Genomic DNA, 26113 nt, shown 5'->3' on the forward strand with positions numbered 1-26113 from the left:
TCGTTCTGCAGCTGCTCCTTCCTATGACATTCCAAAATCCAGAAAACAGGCCGGTTTCAACTCCTTTCAATCTTTTGCCCCCCGTCTGTGGAACAAACTCCCTCCATCTCTTCGAAACCTCTCTTCTCTTGACCTCTTCAAAAAACATCTCAAAACACACTTATATAACCATAAACCTTAACTTGTCTTATGCAATCAACAGCGCTCTGTATCTTCTGGAAAAAGCGCTATATAAATCCAATTGTTATAATTATTATTATACCTAAAGCCGTCGGGGGGGGGGGTATGCAATGAAGAAATATAATGCCATGCAGCGCGCCTTGGTTTTAGGGGTTTTATTATTTGGGGCATAATAGGGGGTATATCTGAGCACTTATGGGTGAAGGATGAAGAGTATAATGGTACATATCAAACCAACGGTAATCAGCGTTACTTGTCATTGCGGGGGGGGGGTTATAGAATGAAGAAATAATAATGCCAAGCACCTCCCTGGTTTAATGGGTTTTTATTATTAAAGAATATTAAAGAACACAAACAAACAAACAAACAACCCCGTGAATGATTTTCACCTAATCCATCTATTTTCTTTACATTTGACAACAATATAAACTGCCGGGATGCGAAATTATTTTTCCCACCGAGTTCTGGACCAACATATGAATATTCATGACTTGCGTCTTCGGATTAAGAGTACGCATGCGCGTGGACTTCGCCTCGACGCGACCAGTGCCGGTCGTAAGCATTCACGTTGCTCAGAATGAATTAGCATCGTCAAATTACCGGTACCCTTACATAGTTACATAGGCCTTATATGCTTAGATCTATATATATATATATCCAATTTATCAAACTAGCTGCCATTAATGGCAAGACATGTGCTAGGCTAGGGCTCGCTTAGGCTAGCGCAGTAGTTTGAAATGCCTTGGCCTTGAGGTTTTCAGGCCTTCATTGGCCTTGGGTTTCCATGCCTTGGCCTTGGCCTTTGGTATTGAAGCCTTGGCCTTGGCCTTGGAGGTTTGAGCCTTGACTACAACACTGTTCAATAGCCGAGTAATGCCATGGTTAACTTCGAACTGGTTAATACCGAACTTTACGTTTAATAAGGTTTACGTTTAATAAAGCTTATTTGCCATGGTTTGTCTAGTCCGTATACAAAACCAGTCCTAGATCTAAAATTCTTTTTTATCTTAGTTCGAGTCTAGTCTCTAGATCTAGACTCTGATCTACGTTGTATCAGCATGGAACCACTAGTGTACCAAACGGGGGGGGGGGGGGGCAGACTGCCCCTCTGACGAGTTACAACTGATTCAGGAGACGTGCCCCCCCCCCCCCTTTGAGAAGACAAATGAATAATTTGTAATGTAAAAATGCAATGAAAAAGACGTATGCCCCCTCTTTTGAACGTGAATATTTTTTTTTTTTTTTTTTTTTTTTGGGGGGGGGGCTTGTCACATTTTTTCACGGACGAAATATCCTCCAAAAATGTGCCCCCCTTTTGGAAAATCCTAGGTACGCCAGTGCAGCAGTGGCGTAGCTACGGGGGGGAGGCACGTGCCCCCCCCCCCGAAAAAAATTGGCAGAGCAAAAAAAAAAAAAAGGGGGGGAGAAAGAAGAAAAGAAAAAGGAAATGGAGAATAAAGACAGAAGAAAAAAAAAGAAAAGGAAAATAAGGGGAGGAAGGCGAGGGAATGAAATAATGTGAGGGGAAGACTTGAAAAAAGAATCTTTCATGTTACTATATAAAAAAATTTGCTTGCACTTCGCGCCAGAATTGCCTGTTCGATGAGATTCATATCCTGCTCAATAGGCTGATATGGAGCAAGTTTTGAAGGTAATATACAAAACATATTTTAGCTCGCACTTCGTTCGAGCTTTCATGTTTTTTTTTTCATTTAATTACAAATTTAAGTGCTCTGTTAAATGTCCGTTTTATGTCCGTCTACATATCAGCATTTTAAGCTCACGCTGCGTGGTCACATTGTTTGATTTGCCAAGTTCATAATGTCTACGTGTATTCCATAATGTTCCATTAGACAAATGTATTCAGAATGCCCAGATTCTAGGTCTAAATCTAAAACATGCGCGATAGCCTGCATGTTCTTTATTTAAAACGTACTTAAATTATCCAGTTTCACATCAGAATATCAATAATTGTCTGCTCACGCTTCACGATCGCATTATTAATGATACCCAATTAACTATACCCTATTTATGATTACAAAAATGAATAGAGTGTCCTGCTTTTAGGTCAAAAATCTCAATTTTCTTCCTATTGCGCTTCGCGCTCGCACCAATTGTTTAGTTTCATACCTATCCCATTTATTAATACAAAATTTGTTAGGTCAGAATGTCAAAAATTGCTCGCGCTTTGCGCTCGCATTACTTGAAATATAGACCGTCTTCGTGGGTAACTGAAAGTAGTCCTTAACAGGTACCTTTTCGATAATGCTAGAACAGTTAATACAAATTTCTGTTCGTACTTGGCGTTTGCAGTAACCATCTAATTACATACGAATCTTGTTCACGACCACACATACCATTGCCCATAATATTTATTTTTTTTTAAATCGCTTACGCTTCGCGCTCACACTTTTTATAAGGCTTACGAGATTATTTCATGTTTATGTTGTTTTATAAGAATAAAACTAAGAAATGACTGCTCGGGGAAAATATAGGTGAAGATAATTTCGGGCCCCGTCCCCTATTTGCGAAAGTCCGATCCGCCCTTGTGACACATACACACACACCGGAAAAAATGGCCGGTGCCCCCCTCCTGAAAATGCAAGGACTCCCCAGTGCCCCCCCCCCCAGGAATAAAATCCTAGCTACGCCACTGCAGATTATTAATTTGGCTTCTCAAAGGGGGGGGGGGGGGCACGTCCCCTGGATAAGTTGTAAATCGTCAGAGGGGCAGTCTGCCCCCCCCCCCTAGCTTGGTACACTAGTTGTTCCATGCTGATACAGCGTAGATCAGAGTCTAGATCTAGAGACTAGACTAGAACTTTTAGATCTAGGACTGGTTCTATATACGGACAAGACATATTAAACCATGGTAAATAAAATCAAACGTAAAGTTCGGAATTTACCGGTTCGAAGTTAACCATGGCATTAGTCGGCTATTACTATTAGTATTAGGCATTAGACAGGTCCAGATTTGAGGTAAAGTTAATGCGCTAGCCTAAGCTAGCCCTAGCCTAGCACATGTCTTGCCATTAATGGCAGCTAGTTTGATAAGTGTTTAAGAAATGGATATATATATATATATATATATATATATATATAGATCTAAGCCTATAAGGCCTATGTAACTTTGTAAGGGTACCGGTAATTTGACGATGCTAATTCATTCTTAGCAATGTGAATGCTTACGACGCATGCGTACTCTTAATCCGAAGACGCAAGTCATGAATATTCATATGTTGGTCCAGAACTCGGTGGGAAAAATAATTTCGCTGCCGGGATGCCCCCGAGACTTTACCACAGATTTGTACACATAGCTCCATCTAGTAGTTGTTCATTGCTGACTGATATTTTGTTATTAACAGTGACTTTTTGTGTATTTCATTTCATTTCCCGGTGTCTGGAGCAGAAATGCCACATTTTTCAAAAGGTTGATAAAAACTTCATCTTTCTAACCAAACCATACTTGGGCTTTAAGTTATCAATGAAGATGCCCAGAAACTTTGCATACATTGCTTACAAGAAAGAGGTATAAAGCGGTTTGTTTTATTTCCTGGTCAAAAAAACAATCCACGGTTCATGATGCTTTACATTCCAGTATTAAGCCGCGAAGTTTGTAGAGGACGTAACTTGCGCGAGATATTTAAAAGGGAGATAAAACGTGGGATGTGCAGTTTAGTTATATAATTCCTAATAACATCTGCTGTGTTTTTCAGATCACGCAATTGCAACACGCATGCGCTATCCGAATTTTTCCTGTATAAGGGACCGTGTGCAAAATAATTCAAAAGAAAAAATAAACGGGGGAATGAAACATTCATGAAATTGTGTAAACAAAGACGAATACTACTACTTCTACAACAACTTCTACCAGGCGCGGATCCATGGGGGGGGCGAGGGGGCCTTGCCCCCCCCCCCCCCCTTGGCATGAAAAAAGAAGAGGGAAAGAAAAAGAAAAAAGAGGGGAAAGGAAAAGGAGAAAAAAAGAGAGAGGAAGGAGGAAAGAAGAGAAGAGAGAGAAAGGGGAAAAGAGAGAGGGAGAGGGGGAAGGAAGAAGAGGAGAAAAAAGAAAGAGGAAAGGGGGAAAGAAAAGAAGAAAAAGGGAAGAGGGGGAAGGAAGGGAAGGAAAAGGGAGAGGAAAATGGGAAAGAAAGAGAAGGAAAAAGAGAGGGAAAGGAAAAGGAGAAAAAAAAAGGAAGAGAAGAAAAGGGAGGGGGAGGGAGAGGGGGAAGAAAAAAGAGGAAGAGGGGAAAAGAAAAGGAGAGAGAGGAAAGAATGAAGAAAAAAGAGAGGGGAAAGACAAAAAGAAAAAAGAAGAGGGGAAAGAAAAGAAGAAAAAAAATTAGAAGAAGAGGGGAAAGAAAGAGAAAAAAGAGGAAGAGCAGGAAAGAAAATGATGTTCGAACCAAAAGGGCGCCGAAATGATGTTCGAAGGAATGTCAAAATGAAGTTCGAATTGGGGGCCGAATTGATGTTCGAAGGGGGGGGGGGAGGGGGCGAATTGCTGTTCGACGTAGGGGCGCCAAATTGATGTTCGAACTAGGGGGGGGGGCGCCAAATTGATGTTCGAACTAGGGGGGGCGCCAAATTGATGTTCGAACTAGGGGGGGGGGCGCCAAATTTATACTCGAGCTAGGGGGGGGGGAATAATATACCAACTAGGGGCGCGAAATTGATGTTTGACCTACATGTAGGGGCGCCGAATTGATATTCGAACTAGGAGGGCGCCGAAATGAAGTTTGAAGGGATGTTAAAATGATGTTCGAACTGGAGCGCCAGATTGATACTCGAACTAGGGGGGGGGGGGAAGGGGGCCGAATCGATGTTGGAACTAGGGGGGCGCCAAATTGATACTCGAACTAGGGGTGCTCAGAATTGATGTTGGAACTAGGGGGCGCCAAATTGATAATCGAACTATGGGGCGCCAAATTGATGTCGGGCCTACATGTAGGGGTGCCGAATTGATATTCGAGCGCCGAAATGATGTTCGAAGGGATGTTAAAATGATGTTCGAACTGGGGGCGCCAAATTGATACTCGAATCGATACTCGAATTGATACTCGAATCGATGTTCGAGCTAGGGGGGCGCCAAACTGATACTCAAACTAGGGGGCGCCGAATTGATATTCGAATTAGGGGGGCGCCAAATTGATACTCGAGCTGGGGGGTGGGGGCGAAATGATATTCGAACTATGGAAGCCAAATTGAGTTCGAATGGATGCCAAAATGCCAATTGGGGGCGCCAAAGTGATGTTCGACCTAGGGAGGCCAAATAGATGTTCGACGTAGGGGGGGGGTTGCACCGAATTGATGTTCGACGTAGGGGTGCAAAATTTATGTTCGACATCGGGGAGCGCCGATTGAATGTTCGAACTAGGGGCACCAAATTGCTATTCGAACTTGGGGGCGCTAAAATTGTGTATGGGTATGGCTTAAAAAGAATGCAACTAGTATAAGTTATACAAGTTGCATTCTTTTTAAGCCATATACCTATAATTGCATAGGTTACAAAGCACATGTTAACATCGTCACGTTCAACACCAATAACAAGCAAGCAATGACCCGCCGTGTAGCTAGTTGTAGGTCGGGATAACTTGCGCTCCATAGTTATTTGGAAAGTGGATATTGATAATAACCGTATCAGACCGCCCCGATCACATTACAAGAATTCGTGTTATTATTTCCGCATTCTTACATTCCGTCCCGAAGAGACTTCCGAGAAATTCTCAAAGTTACGAGCATGCGCATTATGGTCAGGAAAGCGGGCAAGGAGCGAATTCAAACTCGCCAGTCTGCAACTCATGGCGCCCAGGCGACCACGCCCAACCACAAAGTTCTCAAGTATCAATCTTCAGGTTGCGAAAATCGAAAAAGAAAAGCGGAGAGGCTAAAGCAAGCAAGCTGGCTCCCTAAACAAGTACCTCCGCCCAAATTTGAGAGGTAGGAACACATGGTGAAAAATGAACATATATCGATTGATAATTTGATGTCTCATTGAGAAGTTAGAATATAGTGAATCCCAGAAAAAAAGAAACCGTAATTCGGTGAAAGTTTTTGCTGCCATAATCATAATTTTTCTTCATGTGATGTATAAATCGAAATATATGATTTCTTTCTGTCATTTAAAGACCATATCAATGGTCATAAAACATGCATGACTGAGTTAGAACAATGGAAATGGTGTTACCAAATTTTCGTTTGCACGAGCAATTTTACGATTTTTCTAGCTTATACTGCTATCTATTCGGAAATCAAAGTTCATAACTGAGAAATCAATTTCTTCTTTTTTTCATAATTATGAGATCCTCTTAGTAAAATATGAATGACGCACGGTCGAGAAAAAGTTGCATGAAACATACTTAATTCCCTACCTATTCGATGATGTTGGAAAAAAAACATTTCACGGCAAAAAATGTTCAGTTATGCCAAATTGAATATTTGTTTCCTTTGAATCATGGCTCAAATCTCATGACCAGTTGACCACCATAGTCATGAATGTATTTCGACCTTAGTGATGTCAGTATGCTATACATTGAACCCTGGGCTATGAGGATAATTGACTGACGGCTACTTTGTTATTTGGAGGCTAGATCTATTTATATAGTTCATATGGGGAGCTAAAATATCGGCCTTATAGCTGAGTTCCAGTGTATTTCCTACCCTGCTCTGGGGCCTTCTCATACGATAGTTGACATAGACTCTCTGATATTTGACATTTACCAAAAATAAATATTGGCACATTTTGTGCGCACGTCAACATTTCGTGTGTCACTCTGTGGATTTTGCTTGCCAACCGAATATCAACCCCCCCCCCAAAAAAAAAGAGCCGTTATTTGCCCACAAGGTCAAAACATTTCTATTGATGTATAATTACCATTACCATAACATACAAAATAAAACATGCATAAAAAACATTTTGGACTTAATGATTTCACAGATTCAAGTAATCTATTTCTTTAACGGCTTTTGGGGTCATTTTCCAAACGATATTGGATTCGACGTTTTCTTTGTACACTGCAAAATCATGCAGTTTCCAGTCAGCTAGTCGGGTAATTCCATGGATAGAACAGGGTCCGAGGAAGCGGGGGCTTGGGGGCTTCAGGCCCTCCCCACTTTTGTCAAAACCGTGTGCAAAAACGTAAAAATTACCATAATTTTATGAATGTGAATTTTTGCATGGTCAGCAGCCCCCCCCCTCCACTTTGAAAACCGTTCCGCGGCCCCTGTAGAAACTGGTGAACCGGCAGAAAGTTAACTTCATTAATTTTGTATTTTGCAAAGCATGTGAACCAGTTAATGAGGGAAATCTCAATTGGTCTAGGTAAAATACTGTTAAATGAGAAGTCCCCAAAGAAAACGGCCAGTCACCGACTGGTGCATATTTCTTTCACAAGCAAACTAAAAAATAATATCCCTACGGGGGGGGGGGGGGCGTCAAGTAGATCTCAAACACTAAAGACAAATTCTTAGCACGCCGTATCAACGGCAGGTAATGTTATTTTTAAGTTAGGCCCCCATAATCCCAAATCAACTAAATTAGATCTACTTCAAGTAGGTTTCCAAAAGTTTCAAAACTCCATAAACTCTACATATTATTTCACATACAACTAAATCTACATACAAGCTAAAGATCTATTGTATTTCAAGATTATGGTTGATGATTAACATAAACACAACGCCAAATAAATTCAAATTACTCAAGTCATATATTGATATCAAAATAAATATTTACATTTAGCGCATGTTTCCAATTCAAAACACTTTATAATTATATACACTACATGATAGAAAACATCTCAATGTTACTTATACCATCGAACTTGTCAGATACACGGGTTTATCTGACTATCTGCTAGTTTGTATAATACGACGTACATTTTTTATATTGTATTTTTTAAATTGAATACATCTAATGTGGGATATTAGCTTTAATCTTACACACGCTTTGGAATATCTGATTCTAGTTTTTAATTTTGCTAACAACAAAGGGTTGTTTGCGTTGTTTATTGGTATGAATCAGGCCGACGAAAATGTGATAATAAATAATTTTAAACTGAGATATCAACAAACGTTAATAATATAAGAAATTAAAACATGCCTCTTAGAAATCATTGATGAAATAAAAGTAAACTATAAAGGGGAGATTCAGCTCCTTCTCATCATTGAATCAGTCGTCCCTCTGATAATGTAAGACATGCAATTATTAATTAAACATTTTATAATCTTTTTATTAACAGAGAGGACTCAAAGGAGTACTGGAACAGAACTTTTCAGAAGACGTCTGACGGAAAATCACGCTACTTTCGGTCTTCGAATTATATTAGATGTGAAAGGGGATGGTGGCTGCTTCTTTCATGCAGTCCACCATCAACTAACAAAAGAATGTAAAGATAATAGCTACAACTTCAGAACATCCTCGAAAGATGAGGCTTTCCTGTGTCATTGATGATCCTAACGATGTATAACAAGTGAAACGCGTAACGTGTAACAAATGGATATTTGATTGTTTTTTTTTGTCTTAATTTCATGAATTACTAGTAGATCCATAAACTATTTAATTTATGTCAACATTTCAAAAAATTAATTTTGGTAAGATTTCGATGTTGATTCTCCCAACATTTTCTAAGTTCATTGACCCAGGCGGCCAGGCCTGCATTGACCCTAAACTACCTTTGACCTTGGTCATGTTACCTTAAACAAACGTAGTCAGGATATTTTGCTATACTTTATTACCCTTGTTTCCAAGTTTCATGAACTATGACATTTCAAAAACTTAACTTTGGTTAAGATTTCAGTGTTGACGCCGTCCCCATCGTCAAAAAGAGGCGCCAATTATTGTCTCGCTCTGCTATGTAGGCGAGACAAAAATTATGTTCTGTCCTAGCGACTTTTGTAACATGTTTTAGTAGGGGGCACGTAGGCAATTCGTCAATATTTTAATGAGTAATTCGTGAGCTTCACGAGCTGAGCACTCCATAACTCTATTCCTAACAAAAGTCGCTCTTGTTTATTAAAGGCTAAGAAACAAAATATGAATAAGAGTTGTGAATTCTTCTTGCATGAAGGGAAGCATTCTGCACTTTGACAAATGTATGAGAAGCGTCTGACTTTAACTGTTGTTTTTATATTGCTTGCAACACTTAATCCACTAATCCCAAACGGATAGGAAAATATAACAAGTGGTTTTATACTATTATATATAGGTCCTATATTTCAATTGGACGGTGAATGGAGTTCACGGCCAACAATTATAAAACTTTAGCAGTAGTGAGAGTATTATTCTTTAATCTTAGCAGATTGAATAACCGATTTTTTTTTGACATTTCTATTAATTTCAAATTACATGTTATGCTAACACTGTTTACCTTTTGTACTGATACTCTTGATATTTATCAGAACAAATGAGGATTTCTATTCTTAGGTGAATGTTCTCTTGTTATTTCTCTATTGGAAAGCCGTTTGAGTAAAAATCGGTCTAGTAGTATAGTCACTAGTTACTACATGTATACTAGTAAACGTTTTGCATGTTCTAGGTGGGTAGACATTCATACCACAACGCATATCACAGTCTGAAATAGGATGTGCAGTATACCACCATGTGAACTTAATTGTCTATGCATATATCAATATATGTTATTTACAGAAATGTTGAAGTTTACTTGCAATATGTAAAGGAATAAATGAAACTTTCATTGTAATGGTGAAAGTTTCGGATGCGTTTTTTATTTTTTGACGAATCGTAAAATACTCAAATAACTGAAATAACTCTATGGTTTATATCGCTCCTATATTTTTGTTTCATGTAGTAATGGGTAAAAGACAGCTAGATACAGTTGATGACTGATACGGCACCTCTTCGTTTCCAACCTACAGTGGGAAATCGCATTGTAATTTTTTTAAACGAATTCCACTGGAGCTATTACGTGGATTTACTCAGGCCTAAACTGCATTGCTATCATTTACATTAATTGTTACATCTTGAAATAGTTGATGAATACAAGATACATGGGACCTTGGAATTCATGTTTCACTTGTATTGTATGAAAGAGAGAGATAAGAACCTATCGTCCTAAATGATGCGAACTTAAGAGCATTGTTGTCATATTTATATAGACATTGCCAATAAAGTATATTTTTACAGCATATTTATCTTTAGTATATTATATTTGTTTTATTCACACCGTTTACACGCATTCTGTTTCTTTTGAAAATCTATTTGGAGTATATACAACTTGAGCAAGATTATAAGATACATAACCTTTTGATACTTGATATGATTGTTGCAAGAGCGGAAGAGCCAATATTTGTTGAATAGGATTGACAAGACAACTCACTGTTTGAAACGAAGTATGCCTATACAAAGCAAGATAGGTTTTCTGTGTGAAGTAAATGAAAAATGAAAGCAAAGAATGCAAGAACTATTCGCTGCATCTTCTTTTCCATCTATATTATAATAGATGAAAGAAAGCGAACTATTCAAGATGTCATGGTCGAAAACAACCTTTGATTTTCTAACAAAGCGAGGAATGCAATAACTAATCTTTGTATCTTCGCTCCAATCGGTTATTTTGCTTAATGGCAGAAAGCAAACTACTTAACGATGTCTTTGTCGAAAAAGCTTTTGATTTTTCGAACAAAGCGTGGAATGAAAGAAACTAATCTTTGCATCTTCGCTCCAATCGGTTACTTCATACTTCCATAGTTTTCATTTTGACCCACATACACGACTCTCTTTATTGGCTTTCTCACTCACACAAATTGTATTACATAGAATCCAGTAGATGGCACTAGCTTCAGGTCAACTCCATTCACCCACATGATGATAACATAGAACACTGTACAATATATGTTATTATTATTCATTTTTATTCCATTTTAAGTCCAGACATAATACACAAAGCAGATTTTGATACAAAGGTAAAAGTAATCGAAGTTATGTAGTAAACGTATGTCGTAGACAAAATAATTGCTAACTGTTATATCTTCGCTTTAACACAATCCATGTATAGACGGAGATGTATAGAGGGAGAAGGGTTTCACTATATGGGGGAAGATCCAAAAATAAGAGGAAAATCCATGAAAGCGATGGAAACTCAAGGAGTTGCAAAGGAAGTAATTTGGGGAGATCACAAAGACATGCTGGACAGGTTTGAAAAGGATTGTGTTCCAGGGATGGCGTCGATGGAAAATCGTTGCGTAGCGATACCAGGGTGTATCATTTCCAATCACTACGAAACTATGTCAGACCAAGAGAAATTCGAAAAAAATGAAAGCAAACAATGCAAGAACTATTCACTGCATCTTCTTTTCTATCTATATTATAATATAAATTGAAATGTCATTGAAATGACAGAACATGACGTTCAACTTAATTTCTTACAATATGCTGACGATACTCTATTTTTTGTTCAAGATGAAAAATCGTTAAGAGAAATATTAAACGAATTAAAAACCTTTGGTAGAATAGCAGGTCCAAAGATTAATAAAGAAAAAACAGCATTGATATGGTTAGGAGATATAAGTAAGAGATATGATATTAAAAAATACAATTTATCTTGGACTGTTAAGCCTGTAAAATACTTAGGTCACTATATTCATTCTGATAATGACAAATCGCTAAACTTAGAGTGGGAAGAAAAATTAATTAAATTGAAAAAGACTCTTGACAGCTGGTCAAAACGAAACTTAACTATTTTTGGTCGGGTAACTATTCTTAAATGTCTAGCACTTAGTCAAATAATACATTTCAGCATTGTTGATTCCATTCCAACGAAATGCACGAAAAGTTTGGATAATCTAGTGTTTAGATTCATTTGGAACAGAAAAGTAGAAAAAATTAAAAGATGTACTTTAACAGAAAATTATATTAATGGTGGAATAAAAATGACTGATGTACACCGCCAAATGCTAAGCTTTCGGTTAAAATGGTTAGGAAGGTTTTTGAATGACAAAACAGAAACATGGAAGAAAATGTGTTCATATTGGTTTGACCTCCTAGGAGGTATCTCGTTCCTTTTAAATTGTAATTTCAGTACTAAAACACTGAAAATTATAAATGAAAGAAAAATACCAACTTTTTACAAAGAAATACTGGAAGCTTGGGAATTTTTTAGAACTATTACCACATTGAAAGATGTTTGCATGTTTAACCCTAACTGTAATGATATTCGAAATCAAATACTTTGGCATAATAAACATATAATATTTGATAACCAGTCTTTATTTTATGAAGACTGGTTTAGAAGTGATATAGTTTACTTAACATATATTATTGGGAGAAATGGTTACATACCAATGGAAAACATTCAGAGAAAGATCGATATAAAATGAAGTAAGAATACTGTTATTTTTTTACTACACAAAACTAAAAAAGGCAATACCAGCAATATGGAAAAAAAAGTTTGAGCGATAATAATGGAATCACTTTCCGGCCTCATGTCTTTATTGTTCCCCAGGTAATGATTGGAAAAAGTTTGAAATGCATCAGTGATCTGAGGAGTAATACTATATATAAACTGTTCCCCTCAAAAAATACTTTCAACAATAAATGCTGTTAACATTGGGAGAACAAACTTGATATTGATGTGAATTGGGCAAATGTATTTAAAAATAATTTTATTCAAGTTAGAGAAAATAAATTACGAGAGTTCAATCTTAAGTTATTATATAATCTCTTACCAGTAAAAAGTAACCTGTTTAAATGGAATTTTGCAACTGACGATTTGTGTCCAACATGCAAGTTTAAAGAAGATATTATACATGCTTTTATCGACTGTGAACTAAACAAATCCTTTTTTGAATATATCAAAATTATTTTGCGAGAAGTTTACAATGTAGAAGTGGAAGTAAACATCAAACATTTGCTTAAAGTTGAAAGTGATAGTAAAACAAATCTCTTTGTAACTATTACATTTTGGTCAATATATAAAGTTATTTTGGATAGGAACAAATCAGGAACTGAAAAAAGAAGTTTTGTTTTGAAACATGTATTTATAAAAGAAATTAAAAAACGGATAGAAATGTACAACATTGATAGTAAAAAGACCAAAGAAAAAGATGAACAGCCCAAGGGCTTGCTACGATTCATGTAAGAACAATCTATGTAACTTGAATATGATTTTGTAATTTATGTAGAAATACTTGTGTTTCATAATTTATGATTAATTGTGTAACCTATGATTTAAATGTGATTTACTGTGTAACCCCTGATTTGAATGTGAATAAATCCTCTGATAGAGGCAAAAAAGATCTACTGGATTCTATGTAATACAATTTGTGTGAGTCAGAAAGCCAATAAAGAGAGTCGTGTATGTGGGTCAAAATGAAAACTATGCAAGTATGAAGTAACCGATTGGAGCGAAGATGCAAAGATTAGTTTCTTTCATTCCTCGCTTTGTTCGAAAAATCAATAGTTTTTTCGACCAAGACATCGTTAAGTAGTTTGCTTTCTACCATTTAGCAAAATAACCGATTGGAGCGAAGATACAAAGATTAGTTATTGCATTCCTCGCTTTGTTAGAAAATCAAAGGTTGTTTTCGACCATGACATCTTGAATAGTTCGCTTTCTTTCATCTATTATAATATAGATAGAAAAGAAGATGCAGTGAATAGTTCTTGGATTCTTTGCTTTCATTTAACAAAATACCGATTGAAATAGATTGAAAAATCAAAAGTTGTATTCGACCAACAAGGTATATAGGTATAGTTCACTTTCTACCATTTAGCAAAATAACCGATTGAAGCGAAGAGGGAAACATATCAGTCTTTGTTAGTTTTTTTTTACATTCATTTTCGATAAATTTAATAGAGATAAAATGGCTCGATCTTCAGAGGTATCAGTTAGTTTCCGTAAATTCGAGGCAACCTCGCCTCTTAACGAAGATATCCTTGATCTACGAGGATATTCGTCACATAAAGCATTTTACAATAGCTGGATTTATTATCCTTTTTTATTGCGATTATGTTAGAGAACATGATGATAGAGGGAGAAGGGTATCACTATATGGGGGAAGATCCAAAAATAAGAGGAAAATCGATGGAAGCGATGGAAAATCAAGGAGTTGCAAAGGAAGTAATTTGGGGAGATCACAAAGACATGCTGGACAGGTTTGAAAAGGATTGTGTTCCAGGCATGGCGTCGATGGAAAATCATTGCGTAGCGATACCAGGGTGTATCATTTCCAATCACTACGAAACTATGTCAGACCAAGAGAAATTCGAAAAAAATGAAAGCAAAGAATTCAAGAGCTATTCACTGCATCTTCTTTTCTATCTATATTATAATAGATGGAAGAAAGCGAGCTATTCAAGATGTCATGGTCGAAAACAACCTTTGATTTTCTAACAAAGCGAGGAATGCAATAACTAATCTTTGTTATTTCTACAATGTTAGTATTCTACCTAAAATGTATTATGTAACATTAGCATTTTCAATCCTTCCATTCAAATTTTTGTTTGTTGATTCGTTTCCAGGGAGACTCTTCCGTCGCTTCCAACCGATACGTAACATTACAACGTCACTGTGCTCATTGTTATTTAAATGATCCCCCATTGGAAACCCATCTTCCTCGTAGTCCTACCTCTTTAATTTAAATTACCCTCCATTGAATTCCCATCTTTCCAGACTACTCTTATTTTGTTATACGTAACATTACTACGTCACCGGGATTATTGTTATTTAAATGATCCCCTATTCAATGACCATCCTATCTCTTCGTATTCACCATTGTTATGGTAATCATCCCTATTCAATGGCTATCTTTCCAGACTACTCTTCCATTGTTATGCTAATCAACCCACTATTCAATTGCTATGTTTCCCGACTACTCTTCCATTGTTATGCTAATTACCCCTATTCAACTCTTCATTGTTATGCTAATGATATTACGTCATATTCTTTTGTGCGCGCGTCATGCTTGAGTGAACCTTTAGAATGGCCATATCGCCGTCATTATTCTCTGCTCGCATTGATTCTTTTTTAAAGTGATATTACATTTATTCATGAACACATCATTATAAAACCATTATTCAATTGCCTCTTCGTCATGTGCCTATGAAATAAGATAATTTAACATGCATTTAAGGCACTTATGATTGCCTGGGGGAGGGAGGGGCTGCCATTTTTGCGAAAAGTACACAGGGGCGCCAAAATCAGGTCGAATTTGGCCCCCCCCCCCCCCTCCCTACGAAATCCTGGATCCGCGCCTGGTTACAACTATATATGCAGTGACTAGTCACTTCTATTTTATTTCCTTTTCGCCTTTGTCAGAATAATGCTACATATATATTTCTTAGAGATTTCTTAACGAAAGGTATATTAATTTTGTTTTTAACTCTTTAGCACCTCAAAACAATTTTGAAACATGTCCTGATAGATCGCCAATATGAGATGTTACCAACTTCTATTCTGTTTTATTTACGTTTCCAACTTTGTCGAGAAAAGGTGTCTTTAACCCTAAACAGGCGGGGGAGGGGGGTTAAATCACCCCCCCTCAACATTTTCTGCGATCATTCCGCCGCGCTTATACTTATGCTCATACTTTAACGTCTCGCACATCTTTTGAAACCAAATTTACGACGCCAGGGTACGCGGTTCTGAAATTATGCAACATTTCGTAAGTGCATGTCAGACCAAAAATTGTTCCAAAACGCGATTTTGTGTACAAAGTCAATGCAAATTGAGTTTTCTTATCTTATCATTAATATATGATTATTTTTACTTTAAACAGCTGAAATCAATTGATTTTAGCATAATTATGCTTCAAAAAGGTTGTGCAATAAATCTGGTGAAAAAACAAAGAAAAACAAAAGGTTAAAAAACAAAGAAATACATAAGAAATTCATAAAACAATAAAATACCGAAGTTTTTTTCAATTGCGATTGTTAAGAATGCTACAAAGAATATTTTTACAAAAAATTAGCATTCCAGGAGCTTTATTGAGTGAATTAGAGCAAAAAGTATGATTTATGCATAAATTAGCATAATTAATTCATATAAAATAAAAATTTCATTATTTTGGAAAATTTTACCATACAGCCTTGTAGATTGCATCGCACACTACCGGCGTGCAAATTTTTGCGGCGCTCGCGCGATCGGCGGCCGAGTCAACCCCCCCCCCCCCCCGGCCACAGAACAGCCAAAAAAGCCCGGCCTAGTTAGGGTTAATATTTCTTAACGGAGAACAAGGGATCGTAACGAGAGGTATATCAAATATATTATAACTTGTTGACTCCTAAAAACAATTTTAACACATGTCCTGATAGATCGCCAATGTGAGATGTTACCAACTTCTATTTTGTCTTATTTACGTTTCCAACTTTGTCGAGAAAAGGCGTCTTTAATATTTCTTTATAACGGAGAACAAGGGATCATAACGACAGATATATCAAATATATTATAACTTGTTGACCCCTAAAAACAATTTTAAAACATGTCCTGATAGATCGCACACTCATATCTAAGATGTTTGTGACTTCTATTTTTTTTTATTTACGTATTCAACTTTGTCAAGAAAAGGCGTCTTTAATATTTCTTAACGGAGAACAAGGGATCATTACGAAACGTATATCAAATATATTTTAACTTGTTGACCCCTAAAACAATTTTAAAACATGTCCCGATAGATTGCACACTCATCTGAGATTTTTGAGACTTCTACTTTGTTTTGTTTACGTATTCAACTTTGTCGAGAAAAGGTGTATTTTACATTCCTTAACAGAGAACAAGGGATCATGACGAAAAGTATATCAAATATATTTTAACTTGTTGACCCCTAAAAACAATTTTAAAACACGTCCTGATAGATCGCCAATATGAGATGTTACCAACTTCTATTCTGTTTTATTTACGTTTCCAACTTTGTCGAGAAAAGGCGTCTTTATAATATTTCTTAACGGAGAACAAGGGATCATAACGAAAGGTATATCAAATATATTTTAACTTGTTGACCCTAATAACAATTTTAAAACATGTCCTGATCATGCGTTCATTAATCTGAGATGTTTGTGACTTCTATTTTTCTTTATTTACGTTTCCAACTTTGTCGAGAAAAGGGGTGTCAAATGAATAGTTATGGGGGGGGGTAAGAATGCAGACATAATTAATGCCATACAGGACCTCCTGTGTTTTAAAACCAAGGGTGAGCCACGTGACTTGTCATGACGGGGGAGGGGGGGGGGGTTATAGAATGAAGAAATATAATGCCACATAGCACATCCCTGGTTTAATGGGTTTTTATTATTAAGGGCTCATTGCAGGTTGGATATGATGATGATGATGAGGAGGGTATCCAGCCAATTGGTTGGCACGTTACTTGATATGGGGCCGGGGGGGGGGTGGGTAGCAGATAATGCCATATAAGACCTCTTCGGAATTTGGGGGCATTCATTTTAGGGGCCTAATAGGGGTATCTGCGGACGGCAATGGGGTCAAGGATGATGATGAGTATCAAGGTATTAGAGCCCATGGGGTGTCAAATGAATAGTTATGGGGGGGGGGGGTGAGAATACAGACATAATTAATGCCATACAGGACCTCCTGTGTTTTAGGGGTTTCTATTATTTGGGGCATAATAGGGGGTATCTGAGCACATATGGGTAAAGGAAGATGAGTATAATATGGTACACATGTACATAAAACCAAGGGTGAGCCACGTGACTTGTCATGACGGGGGAGGGGGGGGGGTTATAGAATGAAGAAATATAATGCCACATAGCACATCCCTGGTTTAATGGGTTTTTATTATTAAGGGCTCATTGCAGGTTGGATATGATGATGATGATGATAAGGGTATCCAGCCAATTGGTTGGCACGTTACTTGATATGGGGCCGGGGGGGGGGGGGGGGGTAGCAGATAATGCCATATAAGACCTCTTCAGAATTTGGGGGCATTCATTTTAGGGGCCTAATAGGGGTATCTGCGGACGGCAATGGGGTCAAGGATGATGATGAGTATCAAGGTATTAGAGCCCATGGGGTGTCAAATGAATAGTTATGGGGGGGGGTGAGAATACAGACATAATTAATGCCATACAGGACCTCCTGTGTTTTAGGGGTTGTCACAAGCCCAGTGCAAAAGCAAAGGACAAAAATACTCTAGAGAAAAGATAATTGCCTATGTACTGTTTACACAACAAATCACGAAAAAGAAAATGGATTGGAATTACAAATCAAATGAAATATCTTTAATCATAATTAAATTCAATGCGTTCACTTCTGTGAATAATATGGCGTAACATCAACGAATAAATTCATAATGAAATTTCATTTCGAATAACATAAAGTCCTTAGCTGTTATCATTTCGTTGGGGCCCATTGAAGAAAACTGACGAGTTTATCGCGATCAATGGCGAATCCGAACATCGATGACTCATCACTATGACGTCACACTGGAGGGCGATTCCCGAGACTTCTGTCCCGTCCGGAGTTCCCGTAAGCACCCTCAGTACTCACTGTTGATACGGCTCTGCCTTTAGAACCTCGATACCAAAAACCCTACAATAAATAGTAAACATGGAACCACACTTCTAATACATTGATCTAATCACGCAATTGATTCATTAATTAGTTTTGCATAACTAGTTGTCAATAAGTGTCCATGTTTGATTGATGGAAATTCATTTCAAAATTATCCATAAAGTAATCTTTCAAAATACGTTCAATCTTACAAATACATTACAAATTAATTATGCCAATCCCTTATAGATAAACACACAACATGTTCAGGCATAGTATGTAAACAGACCCATTAAACGGACGTAATGTCAAAAATCTGTTAAATAGTTTTAATTTGCAAAATTCAACATTAAATAACTTTCACATATTCTGCAATTAACTTAAAACCTTATTTCGTGCAAATTTCCGTCTTAGTTTTAAAGATTATTGAAATATCCTAGTAGGAAGTAATTTTGACTTACCACGTATGTGGGTTAAGAAATACACCAAGAAATCATCTAAAACTCCTTCCTGACATAGCAGCATAAAATATGATTAGCTCGTCGATAAAACAAATCCATATTATGTGTCTGCTAAAATTATAGCAAAATGATGAAGTTGATATTGCCCCTAAGGCAAAAACAAATCGAGACAAATCATGTCAGCTCCATCCAAACCAATAAAACGTAATGACCAAAATTAATAGGCCTACAGTACACGACGCCGTCGGATCGGGTTTTAGGGCGTAGTTCATTTGCCTAACAAAAGTTTTACAATTAATTTGCATATACGTATGCGCTTCGCCTAGACGTAATGTCCAGTCTTTAAGAAAAGCTCTAAATTAGTAAGATTCATACACTTAACCTTGACAAATAACCGCCAACCCAAAATGATATTACTGCTTTAGAGATTTTCAATGTTATCAAATTATAAAAGTTAGTTCACTCTATTTTATGAACCATTCAATCTTCGGGACATCTACTGAGAAAATCTGCTCCCACATTATCAGATCCCTTGATAACCTCAACATGGAAATTATAGGACTGTAATGCCTAACGCCCACCGTAAAACTCTGAGATTTTTCAATCTCGCTTGCGACAAGTATGCCAAAGGAAAGTGGTCCGTCTGCAACGTGAACTTCCTCCCATGTAAGAAGTAGGCAAACTTCTTAACAGCCCACGCTAAGGCAAGACACTCGCGCTCTACTATCGGATACAAGCGTTCGCGATCAAGTAACTTACGACTGGCAAAACAAATGGGAAACAATTTCTCTTCATGAGTTTGCATCAACACGGCGCCGATGCCAACATCAGATGCATCCGTGCGCACAACGAACTCGCTATCGATGTCCGGTAATCTAAGTACAGGAAAATGACTCAGCCTGCTCTTAAGTGTTTGGAAAGCGTGTTCATGCGCTTCCTCCCACTTTACTTTCGTAGCACTATTTTTCTTCGTGAGATCGGATAGAGGGGCAGCAATGGTGGCCATATTTGGGATAAATTTCCGGTAGTACCCCACTAGACCAAGAAATGACCTTACCTCCTTCTTTGTTGTCGGTCGGGATGACGACAACACTTGCTTGATCTTCTCTGGCGTAGGTTTCACTTCACCTTGTCCCACGATGTGTCCAAGAAATTCTACTGAGCTACATGCAGCATGACACTTGCTCGGTCGAGCAGTGAGATGACTTTCCCTTAATCGTGATAGGACTCTCCTTACATCTTCCAGATGCTCTTCCCATGATGAACTATAGATGAGGATGTCATCTATATAATGAAGGACGTGAGGGAGTTCATCTAACACCTTCCTCATCATTCTGGTAAACACAGCAGGGGCGTTAACCATGCCAAAGGGAAGTACCAAAAACTCGTACTGGCCATCAGGAGTTACAAACGCCGTTTTCCCACGGTCCTCCTCGACCACTGGTATCTGCCAATATCCTTTTGACAAGTCAATTTTAGTGAAGTACTTGGCATCTCCGATATCTGCGATTACCTGATCTATGTTGGGAATTGGTTCGTTGTCGATGACTGTTTTAGCGTTGATCTTCCTATAGTCAACGCAGAATCTATTCTTCCCGTCCTTTTTCTTGACGATTACCACAGGTGATGCATAGGGCGATGTAGACTTTTCGATTACTCCCATCCTAAGCATCGTCTCTACTTCCTCTCTAATCGTCTGTCGTAGTGCTTGAGGTACTGGGTAGGGGCGTGATCTGATGTGTTCGGCCGAAGTCAACTCCACCGAATGACTAATGATGTCCGTCTTCCCAGGGACATCGGTCATGACGTCTGTGAATTCCCGGAAGAGCGCCTGCATCTGAGTTCGCATGTCGACGGGTACGTCGTCGCCAAACTCCACGTCATCGATGCTTTCCGTCTGCTCAACTACTGGGAATATAATGCTCGCAGAACTATCACTCTCGTCACCCTCATCCACAATATGGATAGCAGCAACTTGATCAGCTGGGGCTGAAACTTCTTGACTACCATCTTCATGTTCCCTCTCAACATACCTCTTCAGTAGATTGGCGTGATAAGTCTTCTCTTTTCCATTCACCATCAACTTGTAGTTGTTCCTAGCAACCCTCTTCACGACCTCATAAGGACCTCTCCAATGCATGAGTAGCTTATTGCTGCTAGTTGGTAGAAGTAGAAGAACTTGATCACCACACTCAAATCTCCTCTCCTTCGCCTTAACGTCGAAGTGTGTCTTGTACTTCGTTGAAGCCTTCGTAAGCTCCTTCCTAGCGAGCTCACAAGTCGACTCTAGTCGTTCCTGCAAATCAATGACATACTGATAAACTGATTTGACTTCTTCTTCTGGGACTTCTGTAGACCATAATTCCTTGAGAATAGTCATGGGTCCCCTGACAGTTCTCCCATACATTAATTCAAATGGAGAATATCCAAGACTCTCATGTGGAACCTCACGATACGCAAACAGAAGCGCGGGTAAGTATCTATCCCAATCTTTAGGACATTCCTGACACATCCTACGCAACATTTGCTTAAGGGTCCCATTGAACCGTTCACATGCTCCATTAGCCATTGGATGGTAAGGAGTAGTGTGAAACTGGCTAACTCCTAACAATTGGGCAGCTTCTTTCATAACTCCCGAAACAAACTGAGTACCATTATCAGACAATATTTGATTAGGTACACCTAAGCGTGAAAATATTTCAACTAGGGCCTCTGCCACACGCTCGGCTTCAATTCGAGGTAGGGCTACTGCCTCAGGGTAGCGAGTAGCTAGATCAACTACAGTCAAGATATACCTATTCCCTCTATCAGTAATGGGATTTAGGGGTCCTATCAAATCTACTGCAATTCGTTTGAAACAAGTATCTATCAAAGGGGGAATTACGAGTGGCACCTTACCAATCCGTCCTTTAGGCATTGTACGTTGACATGCGTCGCAAGAAGCACAATAACGCTTGACATCGGATTGTAGTCCAGGCCAGAAGAATTGCGTCAGGATCCTGTCATTCGTCTTCCTTGTCTTCAGATGTCCAGCTAATGCAGAGTCATGAGCTAGTCGAAGAACTTGAGATCTGAACGGCTTGGGTACCAACAGTTGAGTAAACGTCTTCCCCTGGGTGTTACCTAGTGACCTGTATTCACGGAATAGAAGACCATTCTTGAAGTAAAATCTCACTTCGCTATTCTTCCCTACAAGCTTTGACTCACCCTTTTCTGCTAAATCTCTTAGTTTCTTCAGCGTTGCATCTGCCTTCTGTGCTGCAATAACATCCTCACGGGTTGCGATACACTCCGGCTGCTTTGACGATCCAAGACTCATGAACGGCCGATCCTTTCGTCTCTTCGTCCCTCGAGTCTCCACTCCTGCCCCTTGTTCCACCTCTTCATTGATAGTTGACTCACTCATCAACTCACTTGGTTGCTCTTGAATGATGACATCATCCTGGTTGTGCGGCTGGGACACATCATTCGGTATCTTTTCGTCTGGTACTTGAGTAACGCCTGACAGATCATCTTCTGTGGCCTCCGACGATGAGGGCGTACTCTGCTCTCTTACAGTTGTCTCCTTTATGTCATCAGGATCACCGTCACAGGAGGATCTATCCTCCTTGATGGATGACTCGCCGTCACTCGCCTTAGTGTAGGTCCAGTTCTGATCCTCATCTCCAGGTTTCCTGGCACCTGTAATATTTCCGATGACTAAATCGTACAACGGGTTATCAACACATAATGCTGTCACATTACCTTGGAAATATGGGGTACTAACATACAGCCTTGCCTCTGGCATCCGTCTAATTGTTCGGTCAATTAGCATACATAGCTTTGTTTTTCCTGTAAACTGAGCTTTCTTCACTAAATCCGTACGAACAATCACGCAACTACAACCTGAATCGCGCAAGACTGTTATTTTCTTGCCATTTATACTGCCATCACAAGTGGGCATATCTGATTCTACTGTACAAGCCGTATAAAGCAACGGAATTTCATGACCACACTGCAGCTTTACCGTAGCTGAATCGGGACTAACACCTTGCGTTTGCGGTGTTGACATATCAGGGCATACTCCGACTACGCATGCGTTCACAGATTGCTTACGCGAATCCGAGCTTAACTTGCCTGACCCGTCTCTCGAATTACTGCCCTTTTTGTTTGGACACCTGGCCATAAAATGACCTGATTTACCGCAAGTATAGCAAGCTTTTGGATTAGGACTTATGTCGCTTCGGTCCTTACTTTTACCATCTCTCAATTTGCGAGCATTTTCTTCACGGCGTGCGCGTCTACCGGAGTCAGTTGTAGCTGACACATGCGCACTCCTATATTGCTCAGCTAGCAAAATTAGCTCTGGAACGTTTTCGGGATTTCTCTCCCGCATAAATACTGACAATGAACGCTCAGAGGTCTCGTAAATATGTTCACGAACTATTACATCCAACAACGCATCAAATGTCTTTTCTTTGCCGCTCAAATCAATGCAGCGCGTGACGTAACGAATCAAACGGTTAGCATATTGGTAATAAGATTCTTCTCCGCCTTTCTTCGCTTCGCGAAAGCGTTTCCAATTTCCTTCACTCGTAAGAGCAAAGTATTGCAATAGCATGTTCTTAAGGAGATCGTAATCGGTTGCCTCCTCTGCGCTTATTGAACAATATACATCTAGGGCGGGACCTGTCAACAAGTTGCCTAGAGCAGACGCCCAACAATCCTTTGGCCATTTACTCAAAGTCGCGTGCCGTTCAAAACGGTCTATGTACGCATCTAGTTCATCCGTTTTGTCTCGGAACGCTGGCATACAGGGGATTTTACTAAGACCCTCAGACGATGTCCCAATAACTTTCCTACTTTCACTTATCTTCAAATCTAACTCCTTTTGTTTCGTTACCTCTTCTAACCTTCTTTGATCATCTTCCCTCCTAAGTCTTCGTTCATCTCTTTCTATCTGTTCGTTTCTACGCTTTTCTTCGAGAACCTTGTCACGTTCTTTACAAGCAAATTCTAATAATTCTTTACCCGCTAGTCCACACACTTTACCGAATTCAACAAACTTTTCCAAATCCATTCTTTAAATTCTATTTGTTATGAACAGTACTGCAATTAATTATTTTTCTCATCCCAAGGACATGCCCCCATTTGTCACAAGCCCAGTGCAAAAGCAAAGGACAAAAATACTCTAGAGAAAAGATAATTGCCTATGTACTGTTTACACAACAAATCACGAAAAAGAAAATGGATTGGAATTACAAATCAAATGAAATATCTTTAATCATAATTAAATTCAATGCGTTCACTTCTGTGAATAATATGGCGTAACATCAACGAATAAATTCATAATGAAATTTCATTTCGAATAACATAAAGTCCTTAGCTGTTATCATTTCGTTGGGGCCCATTGAAGAAAACTGACGAGTTTATCGCGATCAATGGCGAATCCGAACATCGATGACTCATCACTATGACGTCACACTGGAGGGCGATTCCCGAGACTTCTGTCCCGTCCGGAGTTCCCGTAAGCACCCTCAGTACTCACTGTTGATACGGCTCTGCCTTTAGAACCTCGATACCAAAAACCCTACAATAAATAGTAAACATGGAACCACACTTCTAATACATTGATCTAATCACGCAATTGATTCATTAATTAGTTTTGCATAACTAGTTGTCAATAAGTGTCCATGTTTGATTGATGGAAATTCATTTCAAAATTATCCATAAAGTAATCTTTCAAAATACGTTCAATCTTACAAATACATTACAAATTAATTATGCCAATCCCTTATAGATAAACACACAACATGTTCAGGCATAGTATGTAAACAGACCCATTAAACGGACGTAATGTCAAAAATCTGTTAAATAGTTTTAATTTGCAAAATTCAACATTAAATAACTTTCACATATTCTGCAATTAACTTAAAACCTTATTTCGTGCAAATTTCCGTCTTAGTTTTAAAGATTATTGAAATATCCTAGTAGGAAGTAATTTTGACTTACCACGTATGTGGGTTAAGAAATACACCAAGAAATCATCTAAAACTCCTTCCTGACATAGCAGCATAAAATATGATTAGCTCGTCGATAAAACAAATCCATATTATGTGTCTGCTAAAATTATAGCAAAATGATGAAGTTGATATTGCCCCTAAGGCAAAAACAAATCGAGACAAATCATGTCAGCTCCATCCAAACCAATAAAACGTAATGACCAAAATTAATAGGCCTACAGTACACGACGCCGTCGGATCGGGTTTTAGGGCGTAGTTCATTTGCCTAACAAAAGTTTTACAATTAATTTGCATATACGTATGCGCTTCGCCTAGACGTAATGTCCAGTCTTTAAGAAAAGCTCTAAATTAGTAAGATTCATACACTTAACCTTGACAGGGGTTTCTATTATTTGGGGCATAATAGGGGGTATCCGAGCACATATGGGTAAAGGAAGATGAGTATAATATGGTACACATGTACATAAAACCAAGGGTGAGCCACGTGACTTGTCATGACGGGGGAGGGGGGGGGGGTTATAGAATGAAGAAATATAATGCCACATAGCACATCCCTGGTTTAATGGGTTTTTATTATTAAGGGCTCATTGCAGGTTGGATATGATGATGATGAGGAGGAGGGTATCCAGCCAATTGGTTGTCACGTTACTTGATGTGGGGCCGGGGGGGGGGGGGTGGGTAGCAGATAATGCCATATAAGACCTCTTAGGAATTCGGGGGAAATTATTTTTAGGGGCCTGATAGGGGTATCTGATAGGGTCAAGGATGATGATGAGTATCAAGGTAGTGTAGCCCAGGGGATGTCACATGAATAGTCATGGGGGGGGGGGGTAGGAAGAGAATGCAGAAATTAGATGACACACAGGATTTCCTTGGTTTTAGGGGTTTTTATAGTTGAGAGCATAATTGGGGTCTCTGAGGTATTGGGAGAGAGGATATTTATGAGGAAGAGGGTATCCAGCCAATTGGGGTGTCATGACGTGATAGATGAGTGGGGGGGGGGGGGATACAAAAA

General features: G+C 38.7%; 1 protein-coding gene across 3 annotated transcripts; it reads right to left on the reverse strand.

Moving 5' to 3' along the window:
• Positions 1–18336: 18336 nt before the first annotated feature.
• On the reverse strand, positions 18337–25470 carry LOC135156367 (uncharacterized). 3 transcript variants are annotated; one of them, XR_010295490.1, is made up of 3 exons: positions 25088–25469; positions 19097–24665; positions 18337–18674 (listed from the first exon to the last, which is right to left on the reverse strand). XR_010295490.1 is itself a non-coding variant. In XM_064108667.1 (2 exons), the coding sequence occupies exon 2, from the start codon at positions 24153–24155 to the stop codon at positions 19650–19652; it is 4506 nt and encodes a 1501-aa protein (XP_063964737.1). In that variant the 5' UTR covers positions 24156–24665; positions 25088–25469; the 3' UTR covers positions 18337–19649. The 3 variants fall into 3 exon arrangements, 1 of the variants encoding a protein (XP_063964737.1); XR_010295491.1 differs by having other exon boundaries at positions 19097–25470; XM_064108667.1 differs by having other exon boundaries at positions 18337–24665.
• Between the last annotated feature and the right edge of the window lie 643 nt (positions 25471–26113).

This window comes from Lytechinus pictus, chromosome 13 (genome assembly GCF_037042905.1).
Source record: "Lytechinus pictus isolate F3 Inbred chromosome 13, Lp3.0, whole genome shotgun sequence".
NCBI lineage: Eukaryota > Metazoa > Echinodermata > Echinoidea > Temnopleuroida > Toxopneustidae > Lytechinus > Lytechinus pictus.

Coding starts and splice junctions, on each gene's coding strand:
- LOC135156367 (XM_064108667.1), bottom strand. CDS start 24,155: ATGGATTTGGAAAAGTTTGTTGAATTCGGTAAAGTGTGTGGACTAGCG.